This window comes from Python bivittatus, unplaced genomic scaffold (assembly GCF_059951505.1).
Source record: "Python bivittatus isolate LINGU-HERP-01145 unplaced genomic scaffold, Pbiv_v1 ctg000020_np1212, whole genome shotgun sequence".
Taxonomy (NCBI): Eukaryota; Metazoa; Chordata; class Lepidosauria; order Squamata; family Pythonidae; genus Python; species Python bivittatus.
Genome location: NW_028277030.1, coordinates 44,417,213 through 44,435,059, shown reverse-complemented (window position 1 = coordinate 44,435,059; position 17,847 = coordinate 44,417,213). Strand labels below are relative to the sequence as shown.

The 17,847-nt window shown below is 37.8% G+C and overlaps 1 protein-coding gene across 3 annotated transcripts in view; it reads right to left on the bottom strand.

Moving 5' to 3' along the window:
- SENP6 (SUMO specific peptidase 6) overlaps window positions 1-17,847 on the bottom strand; it is a 78,119-nt gene that overhangs the window by 48,621 nt on the left and 11,651 nt on the right. For all 3 annotated transcript variants that reach the window (XR_015795652.1, XM_088137831.1, XM_088137841.1), the window contains exons 2-5: window positions 17,116-17,209; window positions 7,835-7,898; window positions 6,880-7,019; window positions 5,015-5,110 (exon numbers count right to left, since the gene is read on the bottom strand). Coding sequence is in view for 2 of the 3 variants with exons in the window: in XM_088137831.1 (XP_087993957.1) it covers window positions 5,015-5,110; window positions 6,880-7,019; window positions 7,835-7,898; window positions 17,116-17,209 (394 nt within the window). In the remaining variant the exon portion in view is untranslated. The remainder of the gene's footprint in view (window positions 1-5,014; window positions 5,111-6,879; window positions 7,020-7,834; window positions 7,899-17,115; window positions 17,210-17,847) is intronic.

Below are 17,847 nucleotides of genomic sequence, written 5' to 3'. Positions count from 1 at the left end.
TTGGCTTTGCTTGTGGGAAGCTGGCAGGGAAGGTCACAAATGGCAACCACATGATCACGGGATGCTGCAACTATTGTAAGCGCAAGCCGGTTGCCAAGCACCCAGATCAAGATCACGTGACCGTGAGAGTGCTGGGATGGCCCAAACTTTGAAGACCGGTCATAAGTACCATCATTCAGTGCCAGCATACTTTGAATGGTCACTAAACAAGTGGTTGTTTAATGAGGACTATCTGTATTTCTCAACTGTAAGTCCTAGAGAAGAAACTGTCTAACATTATAAAACACTTGGGAAGTTATTTTGGCCTGTTGAAGCAAACTTTAACCAACCATCTAAACCTTAACATGGTTTTGATGGTTTTTGATAATTTAAAGCATCTCCATAACATTCAAGTTTATTTCTCTCTTCTAAAGCCATATATTCCCTTCAGATCATCTCAGTAACTGATTCACCAATGTGATTTTATTTAAAGTTTTGTATCAACTTGGAGTCATTATTTATATTTTCCATATCAAGGCAGAATATAAAGCCAACATTTATTCTTAATTTCAGATTCCTGAGATGCTTTGACTAGGAGCAGTTAAACGGGACTAATGAAATAGTGTGCATCAGCATACTTGGGTATTCAAAATAAGCCAGAAATCTGAAGAACTTAATGTTATGAATAAATGCAACCAGAGTTGATGTCTGTTGATAATCCTGTCTCATTCACCTATCCCAGGTAAGAAAAATCTTTTCAATAGTGCCAGGAAACATAAATATTTTTATAATATTCTTATTATTATGCCCATTTCACCTTGTGCTTACCTTTCCTTTAGATCCCGATTGCTTAAAATACGAAAGAGAGAAATATTGTAAGATATTTCTTCAACATGAGTAGATCTTTAAAAATGTGCTCTTAGAAACTTATATTTTAACATTTAAATCAAATGTAAAACATTCATTGTTAAGTAGCACTAAACTTACACAAATGCTTAAATAAGGTAACTTAAACATAAACTGCAGCCAGATGCAGTTATCAGTTAATTCCCTTATTATTCTTAGGTGACCAACACTTATTTGAAGCAACACATTTTAAAATAGAGTAGTTAAATAAGGGTCCACAACTAGCAAACCTGGAGTTAACAGATCCTCCTCCACAAGACTGGATTAGGACAGAGAATATAAGCTTCCATTCTTTAAAGGTACTCCACAGACCTTAAGGCAGAAAAGCCCAACACAAACTCCCAAATTTATCTGAGGAAATGGCTGGTGGGTAGGGATAAGCAACCCCTTTAAGCTAAGCTTTTATTCAAGTTGCATGTAAAACTATCTAAGCAAAAAAAAATCTTAGTAGTATCCAAGGAACAGAAAAAGAGAAACAGAATATCTAATCTACTGTCTGTATATTATGAAGAAAGTACAAAAATTAAAATCTCATCTGACAGGTAAATGAAAGCTGACAGCCATTCAGAAAATGTAGCACTTTAATAGGACAGATTTAATAGTAAAGGATTTATGTGCTTAGTATGCACATCAATAAACTTTTTAAAAAATGAGATACAACAGAGTATGTAATACTGTCTTGGGCTCTTGTTCCTTTTTGCCCCCCAAAGGTTTTTACCTGCCAATGAGTTTCACACATCAGTTGATTACATCTGCTTATTTTAGCTGGGTTATTAATCAACGGTTGATAGTTACCTCTGTCAATTTATGTACCCATGCCATAATCACAACAAGTATATTGTACCAATTATGTCCATGGCAAGCAAAAACTTTTGGACATGAGATTTTTAACTCTAGTGGTGGATTAATAACCTGGCAAAAAAGGAACAAGAGCCCTATCTTATTCCAACACTATTTTGTCCTATTCTTTTCCCCTTGTGACCACCTCTCCTAAAATTCTGCTTTATTAAAAGAAAAGAATCTATAATCTGTTCTCGGCCACTACGTGCAATCTGATCAACTGCAACGGCTCTGCAATATGTAGACAAAACAGCCGAAAGTTGCCCATCTACATTCTAGAATTTAGTTGTATTTATTAAAAAATATATAAGTATTTTAAAGAAACTGCCAACATAAGCCAAACATTTAAGCCAAAGTCTTTAATAGCAATAGTGGAAAATTTAACTTTCCCTAATAAATGTAAGAAGTATGCTGGATCAGTTTAAAGGCCTATCTATGTTTCAGAATGGAAACATGACTCTTGGAAGCTCACAGTAGGACGTAAGTATGGTTCTCAGTAATTGGTATTCAAAATTACAAACAACACGGAAAATAAAATGGCCAAACTTTAGAAAAGTGACTCCTGTATTAGGCACATGTCTAGTAGTAAAACAGCCATCTGCCACAAATCAAAATGCCATCATTGTATCCCTTATTATAAAATAAAAACCTGGGAATAACTTCCACAAACATTGAAAAGCATACGTATGGAAAACAATTTCAGAACATTATTGACCAAAGCTCTAGGGCAGAGATGACACCAAAACACACAGCATGTTACAACTTCAAGTTCACACATAAAGAAGTAAAAAAACCAAAAGTTTAGAATCCGACTTCAGTAACAAACATGCACACAATTTTTGATTTAGACTGAGACCGTAACAGGTAAAGTCAGATTCAGAATGGATATAATATAAATCAGGACAAGGTAAAGACAAAAGAAACCAACATCAGACAAAGTATAAGATACAGTGTTCAAAAGGTCTGCACTGAATTTTGCTGTAAGAAAAAGTTGAATTATTAAAGTTGTCCAGGATTATTCTACAACTCTAAATCCCACAGGTTAGGAATTTTGAGAACTTCAGCAACTAAAGTACCTAGCATTGGCTAATACATTAACAGTGAAAGCTGATCACAAGTGACAAAAAACAACAGGAAATAATGATGAAGGTAAGATCTTCTTTGAGTCCTGCTTGATTTCTAGTATTTCATGGAGACTCTTATGCAATTATCTTAGCAACAATATAAAAGCATTTTGCCACTGCCTTTTCCCAGAATTCTTTGTTGATTTTCCAGCTTAGCTTTTAGTCCTGGGATTTCCAAATGTTCTCCCATAGTTTTATCCCAGACAGACCTTGCTTAGCTTTTCTAGATCAACCAATGTTGCCTAAGTGCTAGGACTGAACTAAATCCAGATATGTCAATGTATGATAAGCAGCCTGCTACTTATCTTACAAAAAGATTTTTCACAGGTAGTCCTTGCTTAGCATCCACAATTGGGATCGGCAACTATGTTGCTACGTGACATGGTCACTAAGTGAAACATCACATGACCGCAACAGAGTTATGTCATTTCCCATTCGGTTGTTAAGTGAGTTGCTGCGGGTCATTAAGCAAGACATCAAGTGACTGCAACTTGTGATTTCATTGACTCTGCTTGCCAGAAGCTGGTTGTAAAGTTCACAAATGGCAATCACATGACTATAGGACATTGCAATGGTTATAATTGCAAGGATTGGTTGTAAAGTTACTTTTTCAGTGCCGTCGTAACTTTGAACAGTCACTAAACAGGGGAGTCATTAAGCAAGGTCTACCTGTATTCTTTTAGTAGCTTTTACCCTGGATAATGGAAGCAGTAAAATGATTGTTCAATTATTTATTCTATACTAAGCTCTTAATATGCCCCAGTAAGCCCCTCATTGATATTTATTTCATTATCCCTATTTCCCTCCTTTTACATTCAATTGTTTTTGAATACACATTACTTCAGTTACAGCTTTACAATAACAAATCCAAACAAAGACAAAATATTCAATTTCCTTTTGGGCTGGGAACAGTGCTTATTATTTGAAGACTCAACTTATATCTGGCCCTCTAGATGTTACGTTACTCTAACTCTCAGAATTGCTCACCATTAGCCATAGTTTCCAATATATGGCAGTATGCAAATCATGGGAGGAAAAGCTAATGAAAAAGTAATTTAAATAGTGAGAGTTCCCAAAAAAGCACAACTGCAAATAACTCCAATGCCAAACTAACGGAGGACAGAAGAAGCCAATACAGATACACAAAGAGCTTAATAAAGATCCAAAACAAACAAACAAAAAGGCTGCACGTAGGAAATGTCCCTAAAAACAGCATAAACGGTTAGCATAGAACTATAAAGAGGAAAGCTACAGCTCAGAATGAGTTGAGGCTGGCAAAGAATGCTAAAAATCACACACAAAAAAAGCCTTCTTCAGATACATTCAAAATCCAAAGAAGATACAAGAATAAACCAGCTGCTCAGTTAAGATGGCAAAATGCTAGTATTTCAGCTTAATCTTCTCTGTCAAAAGAATATGCATTCTACCTGGAACTGTGAAGAACAGGATGAAGGAGGACACAAAGTTCAACCCTAGGTCCTGTAGTCTCAATATTTTTATTAATAACTTGGACCAAAGGGTGGAGGAATGATTATCAAATTTGTAGATGATGCAGTTTTTTTGGAAATACTTTTGGAAGTGGTTTGCCATTGCCTTCTTAGGCTGAGAGAGAATGACTGGCCCAAAGACAACCAGCTGGCTTTGTGCCCCAGGCAAGACTAGAACTCACGGTCTTCTAGTTTCTAGCCCAGTGCTTTAAATCACTATACCAAACTGTCACATTTAGCCTAAAGAAAAATGACTGAAGGGAAATATGATATCAATGTTCAAATATCTGAAGGGTTGTCACAACCCTTGGAGTTCTTCTACATTGCCCCCGAGGACAGGAACATTATCAGCAGGTTAAAACTACAAAGAAATAGGATCAAGCTAGACATCAGAGGGAACTACCCAAAAAGACAAGCTTTCAGCAAGTGGAATAGGCTGCCATATGAAATGGTAAGTCCCCTTTTGCTAAAGGTTTTCAAACAGAGGCTGAATTACCATCTATCACAGATGCTGTAATCAATCCTCATTGAGCAGGGGTTGGACTAGATGACCTCAAACATGCCTTCCAAATCTCTGATTCTATAAACAGCACATTTAAATGCTGGGCACAAATTACTCAGAGGACATAACTAGTAAACGTAAAGACAGACATGTTGTATATTACTTTTATAACTTACTTTTGTGCTGCAGTTTTTACTCGTGTTTGTGTGTGAGCATAGAAACGTCTGGCCTGTACTTCTGATTCAGAACAAGACATATTCTCAGCATTTACACTGCAAACATAATAATAAAATAGAAAAAAGTATTATTATTCACAACAGGACTGAATGATCAACTACTCTTAAAGAAAGTCTTCTGTCACTTTATTCTCTAAATGAATGTATGAATCAGAGCTTCCACAACACTGTCTAATCATAGCAATTGCTTAAGTGCTTAATTAATAGTAGCAACTGGCAGCCAATAAAAAATATGAAGGATCCTGATGTTCTACTGCTAGGGTTATAGGTATATAGCAGGGTTATAGGGTGAAAAATTGTTCAAAAATGTTGCAGTGTTTTATTCCCTCCCAACACAAATAATCTGTTTCACAAGTTCATTATTAACAATAACTGGTAACAACTGAAAATTCAGTATTATTGGAGATTATGGCACTTAGCTCAGAAATTTAAATTCTTACTTACATTGTTAAAACAATTTAATGTACTTAAATGCAACTTAATGTTTTCTATGGTTAATTTCTAATCAAAGATACACTGAGCACAAACTGTACAATTTTGTAATTCCTTTGTCCACTTATACATATTATATTTCTGTACCAATTTTTTTCTTTATTTTTGTTTCTTTTTTTCTTTTAAAACAATTAATAAATAAAAAACTAAAAGAAAAAAATTCAGTATTAGACAAATTTGGCTATTTCAAAGTTGTAGTTAATGTTTTTGATGATGATGATCCACAGCAAATACATTAGGGAATATTGCTTTGTAAATGAGCAAAGGAAATTAAAATGGTAAATAACAAAAGAATTCACGTGTATTGTGGTTACTGATTGTACAAGTTTTACTGTTTATATTATTGTCCTTCCTTCTTGAACATATTTCAGGCAATATATATGGATCCTCCAAAACAAATCCAAAGATCAAATTATTTGAATTCATCTTATTGACTTGAAGATCATATAAAACTAATATTGTTTCATTTCGAAATACAGGCAGTCCCTAGGTTAAGAATGTCCAACTTATGGACAACTCATACTTACAAACGGCCTATTACTAAAGATGGCGGACAGTGTTCTCCTTTCTCAAGCTGACGAACCTCTGAAGCCGTGCAATGTTTTCATGAACCACCGAAAACAGGCTGTGTATTAAAAACGTGCAGCTTCAGTGGTTCATGAGAACATTTGTATGTTTCCTAAAGACAGTTTTTATTTTTACAAGAATTATTACAGGCCATGCACCACACTTTAAAAAAACACTGCTCTAGGACTAAAAAAAATCTGATGCAAAATTAGCCTAAGTCAAATTTTTCTGGAAAGCAAACACCATTGCCTCTAGTCTATAATCTTTTGTTGGAAAAAGGTCTTCAGTTGATTATGTTTAATTTTGTCCCTTGTATACTGTGTTTTTTCATCCTACAACTCAAGACAGCAACTGAAGACACTAGCAACAAAAGGTGTTTCCATAGGCAACTCTTTTCCTAACAATGTAGACATCACTGGGCACACTGTAGGCTTTGGGTGGGAAGGGGATATTTTCCCCTTCTTGTTTGTTCAATAGCACAAATAATGTGCTCCTATCCATTCATTCTCTTTCTGTAAACCTAGTGTAGTTTAGACACTTTTATATATGGTAATTATATATTCCAAGTCTCCATCTATAATAATATTTGGATATTATAATATATGTATTTTAAGCAAGTATAAGAGCATATCAACAAAGTGCAAAAAGACAGCTGGACACTATAAGCAGCACTCTCGTAACTAACATTTCCTCCAGAAATACACCACAAATTAAACAATTTTGAGATCATCTGAAAAGCACTACACCATGATTTCTTGCTGCTTCCCGATATGTTAAGTCCAGTTGGGCTGCTTTTTAAAGTTCCAGGAGTGTCACTTCTGTTTCGTTTGCTGTAAGTTCTTAAGGCATCATTTCTGGCTCCAAAACTTAAGCGATGGCAATATGACTGAAATAAAACAATCAAAATAGAAAATGATTTTATATTTCTACTAAGCTTTCAAATACTAAAACATTTTCAGTCCTTTATACTGTCTCAAGTGTCCCCAAAATGAAAAACCTTGCCCAAATATCAAGATTAAAATTTTGTGAATGAAATACTTGCTTTACACTTTATATTTTAACAAAATTTTATATTGCCCAGGAAGTGGTGGTCTATTGGCTATTTCAGAAATTAATAACATAAAATGAAGTCAAGAGTTCAAGTTTAGAAAATTAAATTGGCACTTATACTTCTTTGTTAACCACAATGGCTTCTAAAAATGAAACAATGCCTGATTCACACATAACACTAATCCACAAATCTAGTTAGTTTTTAGCTTAGCATGAAGGGTAAAAATAATTATAAGACAAGCCACCATCTACAAACCACAGTGGATGTATTCACATATCATTCATTTTCACTGAAGTCAAAAACATTATGAGCTAGTGCTATGTGTAAAGAAATTGTTGTCAGGCGATTTGGCATTTTTGATAAGGCAATAAATTACTGATTTCTTGAGACTGTCTATTCCACATCACAAACATATATACCATTGTAAACATACATAATGACTGTTTCTGAATTTCCAAAGACAATTGAGACTTTAATTACTAGACTGCTACTAATCCTATGTTCTTCATGCTACAAACAGTATGCAGATTCAAAATGGCAAATATCCTATATCAGAGTTAACTTTGAATAAACTGATGTAACATTTTATGTAATAGGAAATATGTACTGTAATGTGAATAAAATGCGTATTATATTTAATATATACTCACTTTCCTTTCACCATTGGGACAACAAGTTCCATCACTTTCATCTAATGTCAGCAGATTGGCTTCACTACAAAAGAAGAAAAACATGTTTAAAGTTCCCCTGACTGGCTTATAGATTAATACAATAGAACCAAGTTTCAATAATCACTACAAAATGTTCATACCCCAATATTTTCATTTGATTTTTTTTCTCTAGAATAGCAGCACTATTTCATTTAAAAATTAAGTTTATACAGAATTTTATTTTAAAAGTGGGTCTCATAAAATTCAACATTTTAGCATTTGGAGACTCCAAAACTACAATGCATGTATAATCCCCTCAAATCTCCACCTCTTTCCTACCTATCTGGCAAGTCCAATATTAAATTATTTAGTTGCTATATTACAATCATTATATTATACTCATAGAAAACCAGTTTTGTCTAGTGGTTAAGGCACCAGGCTAGAAACCAGGACACTGTTGGCAAATTCCTGTCACAACCAATGGATCAACATTTGGTTGATCTGGAAAAAAAAGCAGACCCTGCACCTGTGGGAAAAACACTAGGATAAAAAAAAAAATTATAGTCATTCAATAAAACTCAACTTCTAAAAAAAAAACCCAACCCTCTACAATTGTCTGTCCTAGGGCAGAGAGAGAGTAACTGGCACAGTCACCCACCTGGCTTCCTGCCTACAGCAAGACTAGAACTCAGTCTCCTGGTTTCTAGCCCAGTGCTTTTAACACTACACCAAACTAGGTCTTTAAGATAATTTAAGGGCAATAAATCAATGAATGCAATCCAATAACTGAAAGCTAGTTTAGAGCAAAACTTAAGGAAGCAACAGCCAGAAAAGAGTAATAGTTCCTCAAGTGACCTAAGAAGAAAGAAGAAATGCACAACCAGGTGAGCTACTAGGGGGAGAAATGCTGAAATCACTGTTAGCATCATGCCAGCATGATGTAAAACCATAACCCTATGATAGCAAGTTCAGCTAGGGTCCTGAGGAGAAAGCATCCAAGGAAGCAAAATAATTCATATATAGCTGTATTGTTTCTGTGAAGAAAGGTACCTGTTATACCAAAATTGTAACTGAATTTTACTTCCATATGACTTGCGAGCATGGCCAAAGAAAAGAAGTAGTTAGAAGTGATAAGAAGGCTCTGAGCAATCTGGTGTAATGTTCCACAGAAAATTAAGAGAGAGATTTGACATGCACAGTACTTTAAATACAGATTGTCACATTTGCAGCTACTCCACCTCTTTTTCTCCCTCTCAAATACAGCTTGTAACTGTATCCGCAGTGCATTCGGAAAGTATTCAGACCCCTTTCACTTTTTTCAATTTTGTTATGTTGCAGCCTGTTACTACAATCATTCAAATTCATTTTTTTCCTCATTAATCTACACTCAGTACTCCATAATGACAAAGTGAAAACAGAATTTCAGAAATGTTTGCAAATGTATGAAAAAGGAAAAACTGAAATATCACATTGGCTTAAGTATTCAGACCCTTTGTAACAACACTTGAAATTTAGCTCAGATGCCTCCCATTTTTCTTGATAGTTGCTGAGCTGTTTCTACACCTTGACTGGAGTCTACCTGTGGTAAATTAAATTGATTGGACATGATTTGGAAAGCCACACACCTCTCTATAGAAGGCCTCAGCTGACAATGCATACTGTATCAGAGCAAAAGTCATGAGGTCAAAGGAACTGCCTGCAAAGTTCAGAGGCAGGATTATTGCAAGGCACAGATCTGGGGAAGGCTACAAAAACATTTCTGCTGCACTGAAGGTTCCCAAGAGCACAGTGGCATCCATAATTCTCAAATGGAAGAAGTGTGGCACAACCAGGACTCTTCCAAGAGCTGCTCGCCTGGCCAAACTGAGCAACTGGGGGAGAAGAGCCTCACTAAGAGAGGTGCCCAAGAACCCAATGGTCACTCTGACTGAGCTCCAGAGATCCTGTGTGGAGATGGGACAAAGTTCCAGAAGGACAACCATCACTGCAGCCCTCCACTGATTTGGGCTTTCTGGCAGAGTGGCTAGATGGAAGCCTCTCCTCAGTGCAAAACACATGAAAGCTCGCTTGGAGTTTGCAAATAAGCACCCGAAGGACTCTCAGAATGCGAGGAACAAGATTCTCTGGTCTGATGAAACCAAGATTGAACTGTCTGGCCTCAATTCTAAACATTATGTCTGGAGGAAACCAGGCACTGCTCATCACCTGCCCAATACCATCCCAACAGTAAAGCATGGTGGTGGCAGCATCATGCTGTGGGGGTGTTTTTCAGCAGCAGGGACTGGGAGACTGGTCAGGGTTGAGGGAAAGCAGAATGGAGAAAAGTACAGAGATATCCTCAAGGAAAACCTGTTCCGCAGCACTCAGGACCTCAGACTGGGCCGAAGGTTCACCTTCCAATTTGACAATGATCCTAAGTACACAACCAAGACAACACAGGAATGGCTTAGGGACAACTCTGTGAATGTCCTAGAGTGGCCCAGCCAGAGCCCTGACTTGACCCTATTGAACATCTCTGGAGAGACCTGAAAATGACTGTCCACCGACAGTCCCCATCCAACCTGATTGAGCTTGAGAGGATTTGCAAAGAAGAATGGCAGAAAATCCCCCAATCCAGGTGTGCAAAGCTTGTCGCGTCATACTGAAAAAGACTCGAGGCTGTAATTGCTGCCAAAGGTGCTCCAACAAAGGACTGAGTAAAGGGTCTGAATACTTAAGTACATGTGATATTTCAGTTTTTTCTTTCTAATAAATTTACAGACCTTTCTAAAATTCTGTTTTCACTTTGTCATTATGGGGTACTGAGTGTAGATTAATGAGAAAAAAAATGAATTTGAACGATTGTAGTATCAGGCTGCAACATAACAAGATTGAAAAAAGTGAAAGGGGTCTGAATGCAGTGGTACCTCGGGATACAAATGCCTCTACTAACGAACTTTTCGGGTTACGACCAGCTCCGGCCGCAAAAATTTACTTCGATGTGCGAACTCCGCCTCGGGGTACGGTCATTTTTCCACCCTGACACATGTTCCGCGGCCATTTTTCCGCCCCTGACATGTCCGCGGCTGTTCTCCTGCCGCGCTGCGTGGCGCCCGGCCGTTCTCCCACTGCACCGTGCCCGGCCGTTCTCCCGCCGCGGCGCACCACGCAGCGCCCAGCCATTCTCGCGCGGCGCCCAGCCGTTCTTCTGCCCCGGCCGTTCTCCCACCCCTGACGCGTGGTCCGCGGACACCAGAACGGATTAACAGTAATTACATTGAACCTTATGGGAAAATTTGCTTCGGGGTGCGACCAAATTCGGAGGGCGGAACGGATTAACCAGATTTACATTGAACCCTATGAGGAAATTTGCGTCAGGTTACGACCAACCCGGGATACACCCAGAGTCACGGAACACATTAAGTTTGTATCCCGAGGTACCACTGTACTTTCTGAATGCACTTTAAGTACATATATGCGTATGTACAGTGGGGCAAAAAACTATTTAGTCAGCCACCAATTGTGCAAGTTCTCCCACTTAAAAAGATGAAAGTGGCCTGTAATTTTCATCATAGGTATACCTCAACTATGAGAGACAAAATGGGGGGGGAAATCCAGAAAATCACAGAGTCTGATTTTTAAAGAATTTATTTGCAAATCATGGTGGAAAATAAGTATTTGGTCAATATCAAAAGTTCATCTCAATACTTTGTTATATATCCTTTGTTGGCAATGACAGAGGTCAAACGTTTTCTGTACTTCTTCACAAGGTTTTCACACACTGTTGCTGGTATTTTGGCCCATTCCTCCATGCAGACCTCCTCTAGAGCAGTGATGTTTTGGGGCTGTCGCTGGGCAACACAGACTTTCAACTCCCTCCAAAGGTTTTCCATGGGGTTGAGATCTGGAGACTGGCTAGGCCACTCCAGGACCTTGAAATGCTTCTTACGAAGCCACTCCTTCGTTGCCCGGGCGGTGTGTTTGGAATCACTGTCATGCTGAAAGACCCAGCCACGTTTCATCTTCAATGCCCTTGCTGATGGAAGGAGGTGTTCACTCAAAATCTCACCATACATGGCCCCATTCATTTTTTCCTTTACACGGATCAGTCGTCCTGGTCCCTTTGCAGAAAAACAGCCCCAAAGCATGATGTTTCCACCCCCATGCTTCACAGCAGGTATGGTGTTCTTTGGATGCAACTCAGCATTCTCTCTCCTCCAAACACAATGAGTTGAGTTTAGACCAAAACATTCTACTTTGGTTTCATCTGACCATATGACATTCTCCCAATCCTCTTCTGGATCATCCAAATGCTCTCTAGCAAACTTCAGACGGGCCCAGACATGTACTGGCTTAAGCAGGGGGACACGTCTGGCACTGCAGGATTTGGGTCCCTGGTGGCATAGTGTGTTACTGATGGTAGCCTTTGTTACTTTGCTCCCAGCTCTCTGAAGGTCATTCACTAGGTCCCCCCCTGTGGTTCTGGGATTTTTGCTCACCATTCTTGTGATCATTTTGACCCCATGGGGTGAGATCTTGCATGGAGCCCCAGATCGAGGGAGATTATCAGTGGTCTTGTATGTCTTCCATTTTCTAATTATTACTCCCACAGTTGATTTCTTCACACCAAGCTGCTTGCCTATTGCAGATTCAGTCTTCCCAGCCTGGTGCAGGTCTACAATTTTGTTTCTGGTGTCCTTCAACAGCTCTTTGGTCTTGGCCATAGTGGAGTTTGGAGTGTGACTGTTTGAGGTTGTGGACAGGTGTCTTTTATACTGATAACAAGGTCAAACAGGTGCCATTACTACAGGTAACGAGTGGAGGACAGAGGAGCCTCTTAAAGAAGTAGTTACAGGTCTGTGAGAGCCAGACATCTTGCTTGTTTGTAGGTGACCAAATACTTATTTTCCACCATGATTTGCAAATAAATTCTTTAAAAATCAGACAATGTGATTTTCTGGATTTTTTCCCCCATTTTGTCTCTCATAGTTGAGGTATACCTATGATGAAAATTACAGGCCTCTCTCATCTTTTTAAGTGGGAGAACTTGCACAATTGATGGCTGACTAAATACTTTTTTGCCCCACTGTATAGTATCTCACAGCTTTCACTAATAAATCATCAGGCAAACTATCTTTCACTGAGTGTTTTAAGTGTTATTATTATATTACCCTTACTTCTGTTCTACTAGCAAGCAGCTTTGCCCTGGATAAATATGAACCACTGGAGTCTCTATATCACATATGAATATGCATTATTAAGAGGCTGCCCTTGAAGAGCACCTGGAGGCTACAAGAGATCCAGAATATAGCAACTCAGACAGTGATGGGCATGCTGTGTTATGCCATGTGACTCTGCTGCTCTGTGACCTGCACTGGTTGCCAGGGGGCTCACGAGGGCAATTCCAGATGCTCATCATTACCTATAAAGCACTTTATGGCATAGGGCCTAGCTATCTGAGGAATTATCTATCTCCCATTGTTTGTGCCCACCGAGTAAGATCGGGCAGAATGGGCACACTCCAGGTCCCCTCTATTAAACAATGTCATTTGTTGAGACCTAGGAAACGAGCCTTCTCTGCCACAGCACCTGCCCTATGGAATAGTATTTCCCCCAGAAATCTGTATGGATCCCACCTTAATGATGTTCCAAAAGTCTCTGAAAATCTGGCTGTTCTCCCAGACACAAGCTGAAGCACTATAGATTTGTTGTTGTTATGCTTGGTTTTTCTGTTCTGGACATCTATGATCTGTATCTTAATTTTTTTTATTGTCCTTGCTTTTAAAGTATAAGCCACACAGAGGCATTTGGAGTTGGGCAGCCTCTATATTATATACATATATGCATAACATACATTCGCAACAATATATTGCAATGCATCTCCTCTAGCAGGAGTGCTTATGTTCAATGGTCCTTCCAATCCCCCAATATTTCATTTTCAGTGCCCTTTGAAAACAAAGGTTTAGCTAAGTACAATTAAGTTTTGGTTGCAAATATGCATTTTTAAAAACAAAGAAGGATTGCTCATGAAAACCCAAATAATTCCTTTTAAATAGGTGACCCAAAAGATTGGTCAGATTGGCATTGATCCTAATTATTTATTTTCTAGGGATATGACATCAGCAACTTATTGTATTAAACAAAGATAAATTCAGTACAGGAATTAATGGCAAAAGCCAAAGTTCCATATTCACCTGTGACTTTTGGAATAAAGTATTTATACATTTTTCAGCTCCCTGAATATCTTAATGGTTTGCATTTAAGTAAATACAGAATAGCCATTTCAAAAGCCATATTAAATGTGTTGCCATCAAATATGCTATACAGGTAGTCCTCGTTTAATGACCATTTGAAGTTACGATGGCACTAAATGAATGGTACTTATGCCCAGTCCTTGAAATTATGGCTCTTGCAGCGCCCCTGCGGTCATGTGATCGAAATTCAGGAGCTGGGCAGTCTGCCTGCATTTACGACTGCAGAGTGTGCTTCAACTTCCCCCCACCTGCCTATCTCCCCCCCCATCTCTGCCCTACCCACAGGGGTAGCAGCTGCCCTGCACTCCACCGCTACCCCTGTGCTCTACCACCACTGCTGCCTCCCAGCTGACTTTTGCCATCTTCTTCCTCCCACTGCTGACAAGGTGTGTCTGGCTTGGTCCTTCACAAGGTGGGCTGCTGGCAACATGGCCTTCTCAAAGTTGTAAGGTTTTCCAAGGCCTGAGGAAGGCTGCTCATGGTCAGCAGCTGCCTTGCAAAGGGCCAAGTAGGGTGTGCCTTAGCAGCAGCGGGAGGAAGATGATGGTAAAGATCAGTTGGGGTGGCGGAGTGCAGGGGAGTTTGCACACCCTCCCACCTCTGGCAGCAGCCACCTCCTGCCCGGCTGGGTTTGCCCTGGGCTGCGGCAGCCACTTACTCACCTGCCAGCCTGCTTGCAAGCCACCCAGGACTTGCAACTTCCTGCCAATTTCCCCACTGACTTCATTTGTTGGAAGCCAGCAGGAAGTCACGAGGAGGTCCTCGCTTAACAACCTGTGATCCTCACTTAACAACAGGAACAGGGACTGCGAGGACTGCCGTTGCTAAGCATTGCAGTCACGTGATGTCGCGCTTTATGCCCACATCACTTAGCGATGGAAATTCCAGCCCCATTTACCATCATTAACTGAGGACTACCTATATGGTAGATTTCAAAAGATGCCCATCTCTCAAAGATTTTGTCCCTGTAACAGTATTAATCTTGAAACAGTGTATCATATTTTATTGTATTGTGAATTTTACAAGAATTTTTGGCAGGATATTATCTGGCCTATTTTAAAATGAAGATCAGGAGGAGATATTTTGGATTATGTTAAAATTTTACTCAAAGGTGAAAATCCTAAAATTACAGAGGCAACAGCCAAATTTTCGACTATGGCTATAAAAACAAGGTCTTTAGTAATGATAAGGGGGAATTTTAAATGTTTTATGTAATAACTATCAATCCTTTTTAAAGAAAACAGCTTTTTTATCTAATGCCAAACTTTAGATTATATTTGTAGTTTGCTATTTGGGTCTCTTTGCCATAAATAAAATTTACATATTTCATTTTCTCCCATTGCTCCCCTCGCTAAACATGCTGAGAGAGACACATGCATTAAACTTTTCATAACTGGTGAATAAGGTGAGCCCTTAGTGGGCTTTGGCAAAGAAGGTCAAGGGCATCCGCAGGGGATGTCAAAAAACATCAAGATGACATCTACGAACAAAAAAGTTTTTTTTTTTTTACATGTATTGCACATATAAAAGAGCAGGGCTTCAGTCACACGGCTATAGTTGTAATCTTGACTCTTTTTATGATCACATGTGTGCAAACACACACACAAGTTCCCCAGTTAATTTTTGGTACTTCTACAAACTATAATTTCCCTGATCATGCCATTATTTCCCTTTTAGTTCCCAGTAGCCCCATTTTGGCTATATAATTATTGTACTTACTGCCGGAGGTTGCAGTTAAAAGAAGCGTTACCAGATGAACACTAAAGATTACTTTTACAATTTATGGTAGAAACATAACAGAAATGTGTGGAGTCTTTGGATGCATACATAATAAACTGAAACAATTAATAGGGCTATAATTAATGGCATAAAATATTTTATTTATGACACAACTTAGGTTCATTTCTTATCTTAAGATTTACAGTACAAGAGGGAAGAAAAATAAAACCTTAAAATAAGAATGTAAACACTAAGAATATTAAACTTTTTTCAGCATAAAACTACATTCCTCTCCCCATCACACAGAGATCCATCCATCCATCCAACTCTATCTTCCCCTCTTCTCTTTCTTGCTGTTTCAATACTGAAGTATTCCATTGCTTAAGAAATATGGCATATATTACTATTTACATACATCAAAAAGCTGTTAAGATTAATTTGCATATATAAAATACAAATTCATATGCATTTACGTATTTCATATTTAACAAAATATCTTATAGATCAGAAGACTTAGGTTCTGGAGAATGTAAAATATTCATTCAGTCTTTATATTCAACACCCTCACATTTATTTATTTATTTCAGTCTTATTTCTCACTAAGATAATATCAGGGCATAAAGCAGTGTTTATTTTTATTAAACATTTAAAGTATCAATAGCTGTTACTACATCAGCCTATTCATCAGGAAAAGAATGCTAATCTTCTAAATCAGTACAATTTAAAAAATAAAAATAAAATGTAATTCAGTCCCATAAAAATCTAATTACAGAAGATAAACTCCATTGTTTCAAGACTGTTCAACTTACCTCACCTTTCTTAGTTAACAATCTCAGACTTTTAACTTTGGCAATATTTTTCAATTTATATTACATGCTTAGGCAGAAAAACACTCCGGTAGATTTACATAACATTCATTTGATAATGTTTCTACATGATCTATAGTTTTTAAACATTCAGAAGTAAAATGTAGAAGGCACAAAAGTGAACAATTGGAAATATTATTTCTGCAATATTTCTAAAATGGGAACTTCATTTTAAAAATCTAAACTAAATACAGTCCTTAATTTCATTTAAAGATTCTAGAAACTTTAAAATGTTAACTGATAGCTATTTTTGGAATAAATAGTAACATATTTTGAAAATGATTAGACTAAAAATGTTATTCATATTATGTAAATAGAACCTAATTGTTCTTTGTTTAAATTATGCTACAACACTTTTGCATAAGAGAATCAGAAGGAAGGGGCAGAATCTCTACTTACTAATGAATTATCAAGGCTTCTATTACTATATATTTTTCAACAGCCTAGAGTAAAGTATCCTTACTCTTTCTCTGTATCTCCTTCACTTTCTTCTGAATGATCAAAGCTCCAGTTATTTTTAAAACCTCCATCCCGTTTGGACTGTGATTTATCCAAAGCTGAAAAAAAATAAGTTAGGATCAGTTCTGGTTCCAAGAAACTCATTAAAAAAAAGATATAATAAAGCAATCTTAATAATGAACAATCCAAAGTGTTGTTTAGGTTTACTCAGTCTGGGGAAAGGACTGAGCAAAAACTAAACTAAACCAAATACAGTTAGTATGCACTTAATGCATATATTTCCTAATTGTGAGATGCAGGCTTGCAAGGCAGTCTCTATACAGTTTGCACCCTTCCATAAAATAGCATGAGTACACTTGGGATAAAACTAGCATGGGTTCAACTAAGGTTAGTATCCTAGCCTACACTTTATCTTACTAAAAAGTGTTATAAGAAAGCTTTGATTGATCATACCATGATGGAAAGTGGGTATCAATATCTACTTCTCACTCCTTTTCTGTGTTATGCATGATGTTGCTTACTACTAAAGGAAATGTTTGCATGTATGTTTTCTTTTATCACCCTAAAAACAACCATTCAGGGAGGAATTCTTGGGGACCATATGAAGGCCATAAGAAACCCTGAAGACTCAAGCTGTGCTCTCATGGTGCAACTGAATATCTAGGCAATGTTCATACACAAGTTCATTTTATTTTTTAACATTGCTGTAACATTTTTGTTCAAAAATGTACTGTAA